The following is an 18,446-nucleotide window of genomic DNA, read 5'->3' on the forward strand; positions in this document are numbered from 1 at the left end:
GTTGTTGGACCTTCACTGTGAATCTGCCATGAGCATCAGCTAGTCTGGACTCTATAAGGAAAACACTGACATCTACATGTTATTTCAAGATGGCTGGTTTCCAAAAAAATTTCAACATATTTGCATTTTTTTTTCTTGGGGGGAAAAAAAACACATTTATTTATTTCTTAAAATGTCTTTCCAGTACAATAAAAATAAGCCAGAAGAAACATGCATTATGTCACTGAATAGAATGTCTTGGTTTTAAAAGAGGGCATGAGTGACAGCTGGCTCCTTGCCCTTAACAGCCCAACCAAGTGTTGTGGTGACGACAGCGGCTACATTCAAACCTGTGATACTGTAGACATCCTGCCATTCCAAAATAACGTAGCTAATATTTCAACACTGCTCACATTCACACACACATATTTGGTTTGAGTTCAACATAAAAGCTACACGTTTAAAAACAGATTTCAGGTGCTTAGCAACTGAGTACTGAGGCAAATTGTACATGAATGAAATCGAACTATGAAAATACATTTTTGAGAATGGGGTGATGAAATAAATCTGGAAACAGCAATCAATCACAGCAGAGCTTCAGCGGGGGAAACTGGACAGTTTTCAGACACGTAGGAGCCAGTATTTCAGACTGAAAGCCATGACGTACTGCATGGCTCCTGCCTGTCTGAAATCCCCAATCTTTAACACAAAACCAAATCTAGACTCCAATTAAAGGTTTTTGACTTTCATTTGCGAGCCTCTCTTGACCACCACTACTTATGGGTGGAGGCAAAGTCTGTTTCAAGTATTTGACAAAGCGTAACTCAAATGCTCGTGTATCAACTGCTATAATGTGCTTGGCATTTGATCTGTGTGTGTGTGTGTTTGTGTGTGTGTGTGTACACCACAGGAAAAGAATAGATATTGTAGTGGAAAGTGACACATGCACACATGTGAGACATCTGAGGAGCGAAGCGGACTACATGGGGTAAACATGTAGGCTGACAGAATATCATTTGTATCTCTGTGGCGTCAGGCATCTTTACTGTAGCATGTCTCCCCGCCCTCAGGACCTCTTCAGTCGTTGTAATCTGGAGGTTCTGGGCACATTTTCGCTCCCCTCCTCTCTAAGAGTGGATCTGGAACCAATAGAGGAGCCTGAGGATGCAGGCTTGACAGATAGGCCCCTCAGACTTGCGGCCAGCCTGTTTTGGTTTGTCTGTGCCGTGTTATTGCTTGTGAGGGGGAGCCTCTGGGCCCGTTTCCCTGGAGTAAGCAGCTCTACTTCCAGTGTGGTTTTCTTGCACTCTGAGACAGGGAAAGCCTTGGACTCTGCCTTGGCTTCGACTGGAGGAAGGGGCGGCAGAGGAAGAAGGTCATGCTTGGATGTTTGTGTGAAGCACTCAGTGGACTGAGTTTGCATTGTGGTTGGAGGTCTTCCAAGGCGCGTCCTCTTGGCCTTCTGTGGGTGCGGGTCTTCCCCAGCATCACTCAGCTTGCACCTCTTGCTCTTGCTGGTGTTCTGAATGACTTCATGTTGGCAGAGATCTGTCGATGATCCATTTACGTTGTCTGAAGGACCAATATTAGCCACAGCTTCAGTTAAAGCCCCGGAGCAGGGCACCTTAAGGCCTTCTTCTTGGAGGACCTTCTGTCCACAGCTGGACACTGTCTCTGGGTTTGGGTCACAAGCTCTCTGGTCAATGTGTTGCTCTGCTGTAGGAGAACCATTAAGCTCTTGCTGGACACTCGCTTGTTTGGCACTGAAAAAGTTAAATGGATAGGAGGATATGAACAGATACTCGAGTGTCCTCTCTGACTGGTGGGGTTGGAAAGTTCTGCATTAGATCATACTTACAGCTTTTGAAGCAGAGTCTTCTTTGTTTTTGCGGGGCTGTTTGAAAGCTCTTGGGTTTCTCCAACACTGGAAAAATATTCCGATCTGCTTTGTTCACCCAGCTCAGTCTAGAGAGGACAAACAGAATCGGTGTAAACAAAAAATATTATTTCTGGCATCCGCTGGAAAGGTTTGGCTCTGCGGTGCTGTCATCATCTGGCATTGTTGGACTCCTGTAAAGATGATAGAGGCTTATACAGATGTATTTTCTCCTCTTCCTCCTGTATTCTACAGTGTGCTGTCACCTCTTTATGTGAACTATGATGGTATACAAGAAGAATGTTTTCTATAAGGCCTTCAGAGACACTTAGTAACAGCCCAGCTGGCATCAAGAATTTGTCCCCCCCCCCCCCCCCCCCCCCACACTTAAAACTGTCCAAAGCAACCACCTCAAAGGCTTCAGAAAATAATCACTGGCTCATCATACTGTGACGAATGTTCATAGTCTCCACTGACTGATGCTTGAAGCCTGAGACTGAAACATCGTCCATGCTGACAAGTTAAAACAGCAAATAGAGAAGACTCATTATTAAGATGGTAAAGCATGGAAAATACAAGAAAAGCATGGGAATGGGGGGGAAAGCATCTTGAGGGACAGATGAGGGGAGTATTCACTTTGCTCACTACCACAAAGCCTCTTTAACCAAGATTCTTAGTTACTGAAGCAGTTAACAGTGAAGAGAAAGTTCAATATATCCACTCTCTGAGGCAGAACAAGGAACAAGCTTAAAATTGGATCTCACCAACGTGTGCCCTCAACAGGCCACTAATGAAGGTTAATCACAGGTCCCCTCCTTGGCTGCGCCAGAACAGACTCTGGATTTATGAGAGAACTGAGATGCTGCTGGTAAATTGAGCAGAACTTAAAGGCTGAAAGCCTGTTAATTTATTCTGAATTAATTGCATAAAAAAAAAGTTGGCGGTTTAATGTCAGAAAACGTGCCGGCTCCTGCTTCTTCCTTCAGAGTAAGCAGAGTTATACCACTTTGTATAACTAAGGTCTGCTGCCATGCTTGGGGCATTAAATATGCGACCCATGCTTACCAGCCTTTCTGATTTTCCTGTCACAGTGATTCAGCTTCCTGCCTGAAACCAACCTAATGATAGTGTTAGCTGCTGAATCCCTAATGTTTAATGCCATCCTCAGGGATACATAAATGTCTGTGCCATGTATCATGGCTGTCTAATAGCTGCTGAGATATTTCACTCAAGACACAAATTTTAACCTCATGGCAAAGAGAGAGGGGATCATCAGAGCCAGAAGTAATCCTTCTCCAGAACTAGTAAAAGTCCAAAACTGTCAAGTAAACAATAACATATTTCACCAATAATCTAAAAACTCGACCCACTGGTGTCAAGATGAAAAGCCAGACATTCACCAAAAGTCTTTAGGATTTATTCTCTGGCTCCCACAAATGTCTGCGCTCAATTTCATGGCAATCCATACAGTAGTAATTAAGTTATTTCACTCTGGACTGGTTGTGGACGAGCCGACACTGCCGTCCACAGACTCTGAAAACTCTATGGAGGCTGCAGCAGTGGAGAGACATAAGTAAAATCCTGGAAAAGTCAAGGTTGTGGCCACTATGTTTATTTAATATCAGCCATTTCTCAGATCATTACTATTCCATAAACTGGTTGGTAAAATGATCAATGTGCACTTTAAGACGGGGAAAGCCAGTGTGGTCAGCTGTGGTATCCACCAGTTGCTTTGAAAACAGAGAAAAAAAATCATTAATGTCCTCCCCCACATGTCACGATACCAGCGACAACATATGACCTGACACACACAAAGGGGAAAAGGAGTAATTGTCCCAAGCTGTAAGGGCAAGCTGGGGCATTGTGGCTTTGTACTGGGTGTTGAGATCTAGCGACTGGTCTGTGGTGTGGTAGACAGGAATAAAAAGAGGCCAGACGAAAGGGAGGAGAGTGAATGAGTAGGCAGGGCAACAGGGAAGTGGGCGGAGTTGACAAGGAACAAGGGACAAGATATAAAAGAATGAAAAGGAGAATAAAAAAAGAGGGTTTAGAGAGGAACACAACAAAAGCACAGGCACCTCCCAGAGTCATACTGCCTGACCTCAACAGTCTCTCCAGCATGCCCACAAACGCAAGAATCCACACACAGGAAGTCCTCCACAGGCTGCTCTTTGTGCAGAGATGGAGTCATGCTACAGTGTGGGCAGAGGTCTGGTCTTTATGCTCCCTCATAACCACTGCTACAGCTGGCCTTGGGCTTGGATTTGGGACAGTGACAGATACAAAAAGTGCATTTGCCTACACACTCACACCCACCCAACAACAACAATTCTGAGAAAAATGTGGGTGCCATCATTTGCATCGTAATGCCTTGATATGTATTCTCGTGTGTTTAATATGCTGTTTGAAAATGAACTTGAAAGAAAAATCAACAAGAAGCCAAAGGGAGGCTCTCTGAGAAAGTTTAGCGTCTTTCTGTTCCTGTCGGCACGACATCAAAAGAGCAGGAGAGTGAAAGAACAGAGTCATGGAGAGGAAGAAACCTGAAGAGAGGAAGAGGTCGGATATACATAGCAAGTAAAAGAAAAGCAGATAAAAAGGCTTACAGAGAGGGTGAGAGGTGCATGAATTATTATCAGCAGGGGTCAGACACTCCGTATATAGCAACTAAAGAAGAAAGTAAAGGTATAAAAACATGTGAAAGGACACAGAGTGAGCTGGTGCATGAACAACAGTGTAATTATCACAAACTATGTGGATGGATCAGTAAGCATTGTGTGGGAACTGAGGTGGCCTAATCTTGTACGGAATTATGCAAACTCCGAGTATCTGGAGAGAGTCCCACGAAAGAGGAGGGAGGCAAACCTGTGGTAAACAGGAACGTCAAGCCGCCGCCATGCTGCTACCACCTCTCTCCCAAAGCAACAAGGACTTAACCCCCCCACCCCACCTCCACCGCCAGCCAGTCTGCTCGCCCCCACACAAAGCTGCAAAATGCACCTCATGATCCAACATGTAGAGTAGACCAACAGTGCCCTCCCCTGCCCCCCCGAGCCTCCTGAACAACATGGCTTCACCACGGGAGCTGCTACACGACGGCACATCTGGATGTCAGATTACAGAGATAAGCCTGGCAAAAGGGCAACGAGAGCAGAGAGAATGAATCACTTGGTTTAAAAGGATACCAGTACACATTCTCATAGCTTTGCCCCGACTCTGAATGACTCCTGGAAACTACTTCAAAAAGAAAGCCAGCAACAGGCTCCATAAAATACAGGGAAGAACAGTTTCTTCTCTGCCGTCTAAGATAAGGTTAGAACACAGATAGGAAGATTATGTTGGTTATCTTTTAATGCACCACTTGAAAGTAATGCAGTGATATGGACATGTCTAAAATACTGTGCTGCATGGATGACAAACCTCACCTGGTATTTGGAGGCTTATTGCTATATTGATGTACAGTACAGTTTCATCCTATAAACACAAATGCCTGTGTGCATTTGTGTTGTGCAATACTGCTCCTAAGAAGGCAGTATTGTCATTAATCCACTGTGGTTTGGAAGGACTTTCAGAAACTCACTTCATCATGGAGGCACTGCAAACTTAAGAGTGGAAGTTAAACAGAAAAAATGTCAAGTCAGCACCGATCAACCATCAACTCTGATTTGCCACAGGGGAAGCCAGATAGAGAACACTGTAATGTCTTTATATCTCACTAAACACACACAAAACCAGTGAGATGCCATCCTGTACAGACAATTACTCCCTCATCTGTCACAGGAATAATGGTTCATGTCAACTCAAAAATGCTTTAATTCCTCAACCCATTCAAGTTATGAAAATCGAATTATTCTTTTCACTGGACAAAAATCCTCAAACTGGCACCAAGAAACAACAACACTATTCAACTGTCAGAGGAATACCTCCTGCAGAGATGTTCGTGAATGCAGTCCACAAATTCCACCCACCCTGCTCCCACAGAGGAAGCATGCCCTGTTTGTCTAAGCTCACCACATCTTCCCTGCAACAAAGTCAACAAACATGCATGGGCACATACTTGTCTAAAATAGAGGACAGTTCTTATCCCCAGACAATGACGTTTTTTTAAGTTTTTGGATCCACCCATGTGAAAGGATTAAAACAAGCTGTTAACTTTTTGAACACACTTCATGCAAATCAACGAAAGCAGCTTAAGACAAGATGATAGTGCACTATGAGACATCATGGACATGACGGACAGGAGGTCAGCAGACACTGGACGCTTGGGAAAGGACTTGCTGCTAGCTGTTGCGAGCTGTGAAGAACAGAGGCGTGCTGAGGTCATGAGTAAACACACAGGCTCGTCCAGAGCTCAGAAGGAGGGGGGGACTGGAAACACATCTGCTCTGCCTTTGATCCAAACTTCTGCGGCCCAGCACGCCACTCACCTCAGCTGCCCACTCTGTGCCTGACTAGAAAACAACGGCCACAATCCTAAACACTGACTCTCCATTCCCATGCTGCCCTCCTCACTGTTGGTGCTGACTCACAATAACACAGACTTTAATCTTCAAATCTCATGAGAAAAAATGGAATTGTGTAAGAGACAAAGCTTTGTGTTTGCTTCCCACTGTCTCATGCAAACATAATTGCTTCTCTCTGTCTCTGCAGAGCAACAGCTAGTTCTGGGTTTCTAGGTCAAAAAAAGACATGACAGTCAGGACAGGAACCAGCACCTGAGAGCATCAGCAATTACTCTCAAATACTTGAATCTAGGCTGTGTCTAACAACTTCTGGTGAGAGGAGAGAAAGTAAACAGGAGCTGTGTCAGAAATTGAACCCAACCTGACTTTCCAAGCATGTAAGAGAATCCTCCATGGCTTTTTGTTTTTGACCCATCACATGAAAACATCACACCCTTCAGGAACAACTTCCACTAAGCCCCAGTAATCCACCTTACAGGGGTGTGGCAAAAATTCCAAAAACTGTACATCAAAAAGGTAACTACTGATGGGGCTAATTTAATAGCTAAAAACTGCAATTAACATATAACAAAATGAGAAAGCATTTGAATTCCCTTGACAGACATCAAACCATCATGTCAAGAATTTTATGAAAGAGAGCGCAGAGGATGAACATGCTTGAGCAAGCAAAGGAGGTCGCACTTCACTGATAAAGAATGGAATCTGAAATTGCTTTTAACGCCATGCTTTCTGATATGCTGATATCTAAGTGGGTTTTGAAATACAAACAGGCCTGGGTTTTGTTATTTCTCAAACAGCAACACTTTCAAGCTGACTATGAAGGCCACATTTTATGGCCTTTCACTCAGAGTTAAAAAGATGCCATCGAACAATAATGTTTGGGAATTAATTGTGACTTTTCTACTTTAACCTTAATACATGCGGTTATTTCCTAAAACCAATTGACATCCCTATAATGCTATTATGCATTTGTTCTGAGTGTAACAGCTGTGCTTTCTGAGGAGGATGAATGGCATGTTGCACTTCAAATCACACTAATATAGCTGGCATTTAAGAAAAATAATGTGCAGAAAGTCACAATTATGAGCTTCTAGAGGGTAAATCTGCTTTAAACATAAGTTCAACACTGATTCTGAGACCTGAAAAACCAATAAAAACTGGTATAATAGCTCCTTATATGTCAAAGGAAATGAGTACATCTAACTTTCCTGTCTTCTGTGAACCACAGCCGACTAATTTCACTAATAACAGAGCACAGTATTCATTTACAATTGACGTACAGTATGTTCAAGTGTGGGAGTGAGAAGCTGGCTTTCACAAGACAAAAGGCCAACCATGATGTCACCTTAGTTCCTTCATAACATAACCCCCTGACCTTATGAAAAGTGCTCATTTGATGAGTCCACATTTCCACTGCGGTTAAAAATTTTTGTGCGACAACTCATAAAAACAGAATCCTCACAACAAACCCAAAACCTCCCCAAACACAGGGAAATGTGGGCATTTTTTGGGCCTAGCAGGCTCATGCTGTCAAAAGTTTTGGGATGAAAGACCCCTTCTTAAATGTGAGATCAACTCTGACACAGAACTCCAAAGACTATTTTTAGACGGCAACAGTATTATACCTTACATCAGCTGTGACTCAGGATGTAATCTTTCCTAATTAAAAAAGACGTTTGACTTTTTTGGAAACATTAAAACTGCAAAAACTCCCTTTTTGACAAATAAGAACAGGGAGTGTGGGATGTAAACAAAAGATTGTTCAAGTCATGTGAGAACTTCAGCCTGTCTGTCTTGTATCTTTCCCTTACAAACCAAGCTTGAGGCTGCGCTAGTGAGACCTCCACCACAAGACTCCCACCCTCCAATTCCCTCTGCTTATGCTGTATGAGCCCAGAGAACCACATCCTGAGGACAGGAACGCAATCGACAGCAATGCCTCCTTGAACTGGAAAATTGGTTACACAATCTGAACTTTTCACTGACGACTGTGTTGCTCCACTAAAAATATTACAATCACTGCTTTCATTGGACGCCAAACTGTGGAGAGTGCAGAGGCATTTCAAAGGGAAACAATAGCAAAAACCCCATAGAAAAACAGCAGGCCACTGATCATGGGATGTGATGGGAGAAATGTCTGTCCTTGAAGTGAGTGCCAAGGTGAGAGGCTCCACCGCCATTTCCCAGAATACTCTTGGGAGTTGGGGATCAAATGAACACTGACCAAAGGATAGCTGATTATAATATTCCAAAAAACAACTTACAGTAGTAGGCCACATAACATGAGCTGGAGTATAACATGATATACACAACACAGACCATACGGAAATACACTTTGCTAACCGAGCTTTAGCTGAGTCCACATAATCAAAGCACATTTGACTGCAGATGAGCAAGTTAATTCTTCGTGCAAAAACAAGAGTGAAAAAATCTCAATCATCCAGGTCATGGCACATATGATGCTAAAAACACGGGTGATCCATCTTACTGAGTGACTGTGACATAAATGTGCAATAAAATAAGTTTTACATACAAAAAAAAATGTAATTTCAGTTAACGATCTTAATGGGGTGAAGAAAGCAGTTATAAGTGTAACCGTTGTGCTGCATGTGTGGATGGGTGCTTCTCTCTAGCTTTGGAGGCACTCACATGAATCTTGCTGCAAGTACAGTATGTATAATAAACCCAATAAATTAAACTGCAGGTACTTAAAGTTTTGTCAATAACTGTTACAGACCCTGTCTACAATGTGAGGCTGTATTTTTATAAACTTTTTGACCAGGGACACCGACAGTTTTCCATCTCGTATGATGACTTCAGTAATGTAATAAACTCCTATCTTCATACTGAGAATATACTGTTGAAGCCTCTGGTTATTCTAAAGGCTTGATGATGCCCTATGTGAAGGTTCTTTTTTAATAAATAATATTATACAAAATGAATGAAAGTGAAGTTGAAATTGTAGTGTGCCCTATAGCCACAGTTAAAATACCCAGGGTGAAGTAACCAAGGCCTACTGATTAATAGATCTTAGGAACATTGTAGTTTTGCCACAGTTTACCCACGTCAACAACATCCACCATCACATAATTACATGTAGTTGCCTAGCATAAGTGCTGTTGGATGCTCTTAGCACTATGGTTGTCTTTTCCTAAGTCCCTATGAATTCTTCTTCACATCGTTCCCTGACCTCATGACGTTTTCCATCGAAGTGAAGGAAAACAGTTTAGGAGAAGACATAGGACATAATTTTTTTGACTATTCGACCACAAACCATGCTTGAAAAAAGAGCCCCAGTAGGTTCAGAGCCCACCCCCATGTAAAGGGGATCAACATATATAAGTGAGAGCACAATTTGGCAACACATCCCTATAATAACACACAGACCCATTGCAGGACTTTTGCCAGGCGACTGGAAGAGGAAATAGAGGAGTATAAACAGCACTCACCGCGGGAAGGCTCGGGTTTCTATGGTGCGCTGAGGCATCCTCTGGACAGCTCACACACACAACATATCGTTCAGGAAACACACGCAAATCTGAAAGCAGGCAGAGAGACAACGCAGAGCCTGCTGCTTAATAACGTGGGCTCACCTCTAATTATTAGTCAAAGGCAGACAGAGGGAATTGTGGTGGATGTTTGAATTTACATCTACAAACACCAAGTATTTACTACCCCTGAGACCTGGGAGAAAAAGGCAGTTCAGATATAATTGCTGAACTTTATGAGCTGCGTAAACAGCATGAAATATTAGACAATTTTTACATTAACAACAGCTTTTGGGAGTAATATGATGGTTTCATTGACTTCAAAAGGAAAGAGCTTTTACAGTCCAGAAACAACATTATTACTTTTATTATATCACAATAACAAATCTAAGTGGAGCGCTCCAGATGAACTGATCTAACAATGTCACCTCCACTGGACAGCCAAACTGGCAAACATAATAATGATCATAATAATAATAACCAAAATAACAGGAGCATTGCCAATATTGATTGATGATCACATTCTATAACAATGTCTTGCTCCATTTAACATAAGAATCTCTTTTTAAGATTAGTATAAAATTTGCTGTGGTCAGTCTTTTGTAGATTGTAAATTGTTTAGGCCACTATTAGGCCAGAATTTTTTATATGTATCCTAAAAAAACATAAAAATTTGCAGAGAATGACATGACTATGAAAGTTGCTGATTGACTCAAATAGAATACAAACATTTCTATTTTATTGTCATTTCTATTTGTGTGCCCACAGTTTTTTTAGCCCTGCAGATCATAAGAATTAGTCTTTGTTCTCTTTAGTATTTCTGCATTGGAAACTGAAATGAAAGAATATACCATTGCATTCTTGCTAATTATAGAGACCGCACTTTAAAAAGGTCCCATTGTGTTTTACCCTAATTGGTTTTAACTTAAAGCTTGTAGCCTTCTAGCCAATGACAATAAAGACTTCTTAACCATCCGTTTTATGGCTAATTTAAATTTTTACATGATCTAACCACATATGTACAGCTAACTCAGCAGACCAAATTACACAACCTTTGACCCTAGGAGACTGGCTCTAATTTGATGTGTAATGGACCTGCTGAGAGAAGCCGTCATCTCAGTCTGCAGCAGGTCAGCGCTGCCCTAACATCCAGGCACCGGCCCCCCAGGGAACAGATATTAACTTTACTGACAGGAAGAGAGCCATGTTGGTCCCATGAAAAGGTGGCCAAGGGTCACAAGCACTAGATGGGCCATGGAGATAGATCCTCACTGCCCTCCATAGACAGCCCTGCAATCTTTCTCTCTCCCGCTCTCAGTAGCTTCTCTAGGGAACCACTTAATGGCTGACTGTTTTCAACAACACCCTGAGCAGGTAGGGACAGGACATAAAAACAAGTGAGGGGGAGAAAGATCAACATGGAGACCACAGATGACTTGCTCTTTCTGTGGGAAATTTGGCTGAGTATGAACCATTGACATGTCTATTTTTAATTCTAACTCTAACTGGGACCAATTCATTGAAAACATGGTCACATACCCTGCTTGACAATACATCTGAGACTGATGTGCCTCTTCAGAAAGTTGGCGACCAGGTTGAAGTTTTCCCCTATAAAAAAATAATAATAACAAAACAGAGTTAGCAATGTCATTCCATGATGCACAGATAACATGCTATACATCAAATGCTCCATCATGACACTGAAGAATGCTACTGGCAGTCCAGTGTCTTGCTCATGTTCTTGGACAATGACACAAAAGCAGTGAATACACCATGCAAATATCTTCACATTTTATATTTATAACAAAGTGCATAGTCAAGATAATGAACACTGATTAAGGATAAGACTGCATTAACATAGAAAATAATGCCCATTTATGGCCTCATATGCTTGGTTACATACCATTAATTGCCTGCTAACTTCAACCATATGCTCAGAGTGAGGCTGAGCACACTACAACAGTTAAATAAATGACTGTGAAACATTTCATTATATTCTAATTTAAGTGCCCTCCCAGCTTGGCACAAGCACAGAAACCATGTCTTGGGTCTCTGCTCTATTTGTCATGGAATGTTTGTCATGGTATGTAAGATGCGCTGGGCAGAAACAGTGGCCTGTTGCCTAATCTGGCAGGAATTTGTTGACTAAAAGCAAGAGTCTGGCTAACACGCTATCCAGTTGTTCACTGCAAACAGACACACACAGTGCTCGGAAGCTGATGGAGCCTGCTCACCCCTGTGTACACACTTTCCTCCTTTAATACTTTAAATCTACACCTTAGCTGTACCTTCACTCCTCTATGATTTCCTGCTTTTTTTCTCTCCCATGTTGCTGTTGCCATGTGAAAACCTCATTAAGTGCAAACTATGGGGATTTTAGCATTTTAACTTCAATTAAAGGATTACATGTCTTCAATACTTTGAGAAAATCCTGACCTCTTGCACTCCAGGCTCTTTCAGAAGTCCCTGGATAATGTCAAATATGCACTGTCATCAGGCTAAAATTGAGGCTGTCTTTATATCTGAAAAGCTGACATTTTCAAAGTGGGAAGTTTTTTTTTTGCCCGTCGGCAAAAACACTGACAGTCACTCCTCTGAAAAGCTTGGACAGGGCTCGGAGCAGCCATTATTTTTACAGCACTGTCCCACATTTAAATGTGGAGTGAACTGCGAAACTTTATGTGTTCGGTGATGTAATCTCAGAACAACTCAAAGCATTTTATTATTGCTCTTAAAAAGAAGCTCGTCTTGGACAATGACATGTAATTACTGAGACAGTTTGCCACAGGTAACGCTGGCTTGTGATTAATGGAACCACTTGTGCTTTCTTTTACATGGTGCTTACATCAGAACTGGCAACCACTGGGTCACAGTACTTGATGGAGCAAAAGTAATTATAGCAAAACGATGCAAATGAATAAAAGGGGAAAAAACATCTGGCAATATCTCCTAAACACAATTAAAAGAGGGTGAGAATTTAAATGGTCTCTGAAATATGGTTACACATTTGTTACTATGACACAAAGCAATTACAATCAATATTTTTTTAAAGATAATAGGATAATAATGTTACCCAGGTTGCAGGCTGTAACATTTAGGAATGCTTCAGATCTTCAAAAGCTATTATCAACACTATTTTAGCCTAAAGCAAAACAAGAAAGACAAAGTTTGACAGCGTAGTTAGGAGTGGTGAACATATACTGCATTAAAATCTCTTGTAAGCTACTATTTATCTTTCACTACAGAACTATTTGTCTTCAAAAGGTACATAATATATATGGTATGTCATACATAAGGGTTGATTGAGAAGCTTCTCTGAGGTGATGATGCTTTTCAAAAGTTCTCCAGATTATTGTTACACTAGCCATTGAACTGGGGATGACAAATGTCTATAGAACCAGCTCAAAGCATTTACCTGTTTGTATGGACCAGTAACCTGTAAGACTCCAGGATTACAGTGCCTTACAGAACACGTTGCAACAGAGGAGCTACATGACAACATTTTACAAATGGTTTTATCAACCAGAGGTAACCGAGTAAGTCTGAAAATACAGAAGTATGTATGTGTATTAATACATTTGTTGTTGTGTTGGCTGTGTGCCCGATCACACTGGATTTGAAAAAAAAAAAACTGTGACTATGACATTAAACTGCCAACTTTCAGATTTAATTTGAGGCTTTACAGTACATCAATGTTTGATTCACAGTGTTGTAATTACAGACCTTTGTATCCATAATGAAAAACAGAAAATCACATAAAGCCAAATGTTTAGCATTTTGGTAGCAAATCCTTTGCAGTCAATGATGCCTGAAGGGTAAAGCCACTGGGTTACTTCTCTAGTGGTGTTTTTGTAAGTCCAATAATGCAGCCATCTTTAGTTTGGGATGTTTGGGTGGCTTTTGGGGTTTAAGTCTGATCTTACACAAGTTAAACACAAACTGGATTGAGGTCAAGTGAATGGCACGACCCCTCAAAAAATACCACCGCTAAGTACAAGAAAATGGTTGTTTGGCTTTAAGTTGAAGATCAGGGAATTGCTGGAGGACTGGTCTGGGCTATATTGTAGACTTAAATGGAAAGTGCTTAAAATAGGGACCCTTAATAGAATAAAGTGGCACCAACTTCACTATATATTTATGTATTGGCACACTGTCATTTTAGATGCAACTTAAATATGGTGCCGTCCATGTGGACGTTTTTGGAAAACATCCCTGAGTTGTCCAGTTGTCTTCCTTCAATGTCTCTCTAGAGCTTAGAGTACATAAAATACAATAATGAGGATCATGACAGTTAAGCTAACAGTCTTTCATTAATCCCAAAGGGATGTTCCATTAAGTATGTTGAGCATATTTGTAGTTAATAGCAGCATTCCTTTATTGGGAGAAAAATCTCTTAGTCCCTAAATAGTAAAAGCAATGGTCATCTATCACCCATCTACCCAGAGAGGAATGCAGATCCATATCTTTGTTTTGTTTTTCATTCTGAGTCCAGCAGGGACCAGGAAACAAGCATCTTTCACTGCACATTCATGGCTCTTTATGTTTTTAGAGGCTCTGATTCAGTCCGTTAGACTCGTTAGCCACATGTAGCTCTACAACTGTTCTCACTCCTTTCCCTTGGTGGGTTGAGCTTGCCAATTCCCAGGACAAATTTGACAAGGATGTCTGGACACAGAGTTGGGAACCAGTGCAACGCCGTGGCCCGAGACATCAGCTGTTGCTCCAACTTTATAACGTCCTGCACAGCGCAGAGTTGCTCTTGGCCTTCTGCCCAGCTTCTCTCGTGCTAAGCTTACATTCATGTTTCTCTCTCACAAACAGTTTGCTGGTGCCTCCACTGGGAATGAGTGGCCCCTTTTTGTGGCAACTGTGGCCCACAGTGGTGCAATAGCCAAATCTGCAGAACACAGACTTTAAATGGTTTCATTTGTACTTCCTTAAAAAGAAGATGGTCTTGCTTAATTGTTTTGAAATCCAATGCACAACAATATTATGACAGGTCAAATCAAACAGTAAACAAGACAGCACGCCATGTTTTTAGAAATGTGGTAGATAATATTGTAACCGCTTGTTTGGAGAGCATTCTGCCATCTTGTAATATACCGCAGGACAACTGCAGAAAAAAAGGCTCTTGGCTGGTGCCAAGGCTCAAGCACTGTACTTTTGAAGCACACACACACACGCATGCACACACACAGAGTGCAGCTTTCACCGCTTCCTGGGAAAACAATGAGAGGAAAGAAAAGTCAACAAACCAAAAGGCGTCCAGAGTGACTATGACGGTAAAATGGAACAGACAGAGGTGCGAGGCATTCAGTCCAGGGTCAAAGGTAAGGCCCCATGGAACAGTCTTCATTAACTTCAGTCATATTCTAAGGAGATCATTAAAACAGCCATCGAAAACATAGCCTACTTCTCACCATCTGTATTCCTGGCAGCCTGTGGTGTTGTAACCCATGCAGGAATCCATAAGAATTTCTGCCCTGATATGGAGGATTTTCCTTGCAGGTGCTGGCCATGCATTAGGTCGGCGCCTTTGACAAGGAATACTTTAATGTGCATCTTATCTAAGTGCATTTACAGGCCCTTAAGTTATCAGGTTACTCTAACCTTAATGATATCATAAATGTAATGTAATAAAAGAATAAAATGAGAGATCAACTTCACACCTAGATTTGTGCTGGAGGATGCCAATTTCTTAGTCAGGTAAGTACTAAACTACTAATCTACTGTAGGAGGTGTGAACAGTAAAGGCACAAAACAAAAAGTCAAAAAATCGAAGAAAAATGTCAACGAAAGGAAAGATGATAAGTTGCAGCAACGCATTCTTGGTATCCAGGTATCCAAGATATTTTTAATGTTTCCACTAAAAACAAACTCTTCTGGTCACAGTATTGTAAACTATTAATATGTTAAAATTATGCCTTTACTGCTTCAACATGAGAAAGAGAGAAATCCGATTGCCCACCAGCTGCATGTAAAGGCATCTTTAGGCAAGAAATCTAATTACTACAGTGCATGTAAAGGCATTGTAACCTGATTTCTGCTATTAACCATGTTTCTAGTGTGCATGTACCGGTAAATGTAGTAACCGAATGTCAGGATAGAATTCCCACGCAACCCCTTTATGAACAGGAGTTGAATCAGCAGGACAGTCAGACATCAGTGCCTGAGAATCCTGCTCTTTTGACATCTCTGCTTTGATGTAGACCCCCTCCCTCTGTCCTCAAGTGTGGGTGGAGAGTTGGGGCTTAGAGCGAGAGAGTGGGGTGGAGTGGTGAACGATGAGAGAGCATGAGGAAGTTACCCATATGTAAGTGGGGGCTTTCCTGGAAGGACATCACTCTCTGTGTGCAACAGTAACTACGGCTGTAGCAGAGCAGTGTGCCTTCATCATCCTGCACAACGTCCACCTGAAACAATATTTGCACATGAGTGTTCAATTTAACATTTGGGTGACCCCTTCATCGCAGTTACAAAATACGCCGCAGCATGGTAGCTCAGGCCAACCCATAATGCAGCATGTGACTAAAGTGGTGGGGAGCATTTTGGAGCACAGAACAATTATCAAGGGAAAAAGTAGATTTTTCAGAAACATAATCTGATGAGAGAAATTTAGTCACAATACAAAATGTCATATCCAATCATCATTATATCTTAATTAGGCCAAGGAGCCACAAATCTCCATAAATGCAGCAACTGTTCTGAATAAGGAGGATACAATCTACTTATATTCATGAAAATGCTTTGGTTGAGTGTTTTGAAGATTACTCTGGGAACTTGAGGTATGCATTGAGCTGGCCCTTTAAAACCCAAACCAAGGTCTCATTGGAAGCTCTCCTGTTTCGTGGTCCAAATACAGGGTGGTTCTTCCTATGTCTGATAAGACAGTAAGTATTGGGAACTACAAATATTTACTGAAAAATGATTAAATAACATGACACGGTGAACATGAAAAGTGCCTGAAGGCATCAGTGTCCTGTTTCAAGGCCAGTTTGTCACATTGCACTACAATGACACCTGTCCACAGAAAAAAAAAAACTACAAGAGCACATGACACAAGCCCATTTCTTTCAAAGTGAAGCACAGAGCAGAAAACCGTTGGCGTCCTCGGAAATGTTTCAGTAATTCCTGAAACAAGGCATTCTGGCCAGGCTGAACACTTAGCATGAGTTCAAGAGAGTGTGTGCCGTCTCCCAGACCAGATTGCGGTAAAAGGGAACAGTCACATGAATGTGATCCGTGCTCAGGCTCAGGCTCAGGCCCTAATTATATGGGAAAAGAGTGTGGTGTGACAGCTATGGCGGGGATTGTGGTTGTGTCCTAAGAGACTGCAGATGACCCTGTGGAGAAGGAGAAGGAGGGAAAGTGAGAAAACACGGAGACAACAAGAGGAGAGCAAATAAGTGCAGACATGGAGGGCAGAGGAGAGGAGATAAATGCACAAACATGCAAAAGACAAAAAATGAAGAGAACAAAAGTGTGCGTGTGTGTGTGCACAATAATAGGGAGTGGGGTTAGCAGTGGAGTCAGACTGTCCTATGTGTTGCTGCTGAGTAAGGCCAGGGGCTTACAGGAAGGATTTAAAGAGCCACAGCAACACCACAAAGCGCCAGGGGGGAGGGGGTTGCCCAGCAGAGGCCAGGGGAGGGAGGGCAAGCAGGGAGAGGGGCATGCTGGAGCGGCCACTGATCAGGATCCATTTCCAGCCTGGGCCTTGGAATTCCTTTGTTCCTGTCACAGGTCTCTTTTTCCCTCTCGCCTTAATCCCAGCCTGCCTCACGCCCAGTAACATAGAATAGACCAGGTAACTCTGCCACAGGCATGCCTCTCTATTTACAGACCGGTCCCCTCATAAGAGCCCCTCACATAAATAGTAATGGCTGAGGTGGCAAAGAGAAGAACCAAGGTGGGTTATCGCTGTGGCTTAAAGCTGAAAGGTGACTTAAAAGGCTGATGTGTATTGATGAGCCCCATGTGTACATCCTGTGCACACAGAGAGAGAAAAGCCATCTTTGCTTGGCGCCGTAGGCTCCTAAATGGTTAAGAAGGCCAAACAAAGCTAAATCTATGGACAGATCAAAATTAACCATCTCCCATGTAGTTCCTACGCATCCTCCGCATTCTTCAATGTGAGGGAGATGGTCATTCGTAAACACATTCTCCAACAGTAAAGTTATCCAGCAACACTTGTGCTTTTCCCGCAATGGCCATGGCCAGGCTGCCTTAAGCCCCCTTCATAGGCCTGCCAAGAGGAGTCAGTGGTACACTGTGCAGCACTCGCAAAGCCCTCTCCCACGGCTATTAGTGACCATTCATCTGGGGAGCCTGGGAAAATGCCTCTCCAGCCTGCCGTGGCCATGGGGAAAGAGGCTGGCAGGTGTTCCCTCCCCCTAAGCCCTGGCACCTGTGCAGGGGAGAGGAAGAAGGAACCAGCTCTGCCATGGGCTCAAACAGACTCGAGGTACCACTTTGCCAGAGCTCCACTAACTCCTCTGACTGATAGGAACAATCTCAAATGCCAGGCTGAACTCTACCTGAGCTCTGCCTCACATAGAAAGATCAATGTGGCTGTATATATGCTAATAGTAGATGCAAGACATCTGGTAATATGCTTGGGCAATTTGAAATGGCATGTTA

General features: G+C 42.4%; 1 protein-coding gene across 1 annotated transcript in view; it reads right to left on the minus strand.

Annotated features, from left to right (window-relative positions):
* Positions 1-228: 228 nt before the first annotated feature.
* The window catches only part of slx4ip (SLX4 interacting protein), a 28,192-nt gene continuing 9,974 nt past the window's right edge, over positions 229-18,446 (minus strand). The window contains exons 4-7 of the mRNA XM_028423694.1: positions 11,346-11,414; positions 9,768-9,856; positions 1,838-1,944; positions 229-1,742 (exon numbers count right to left, since the gene is read on the minus strand). Coding sequence (XP_028279495.1) covers positions 1,046-1,742; positions 1,838-1,944; positions 9,768-9,856; positions 11,346-11,414 — 962 coding nt within the window. The 3' untranslated portion in view covers positions 229-1,045. The remainder of the gene's footprint in view (positions 1,743-1,837; positions 1,945-9,767; positions 9,857-11,345; positions 11,415-18,446) is intronic.

The sequence above is a fragment of the Parambassis ranga genome, chromosome 15, assembly GCF_900634625.1.
Source record: "Parambassis ranga chromosome 15, fParRan2.1, whole genome shotgun sequence".
Lineage (NCBI taxonomy): Eukaryota > Metazoa > Chordata > Actinopteri > Ambassidae > Parambassis > Parambassis ranga.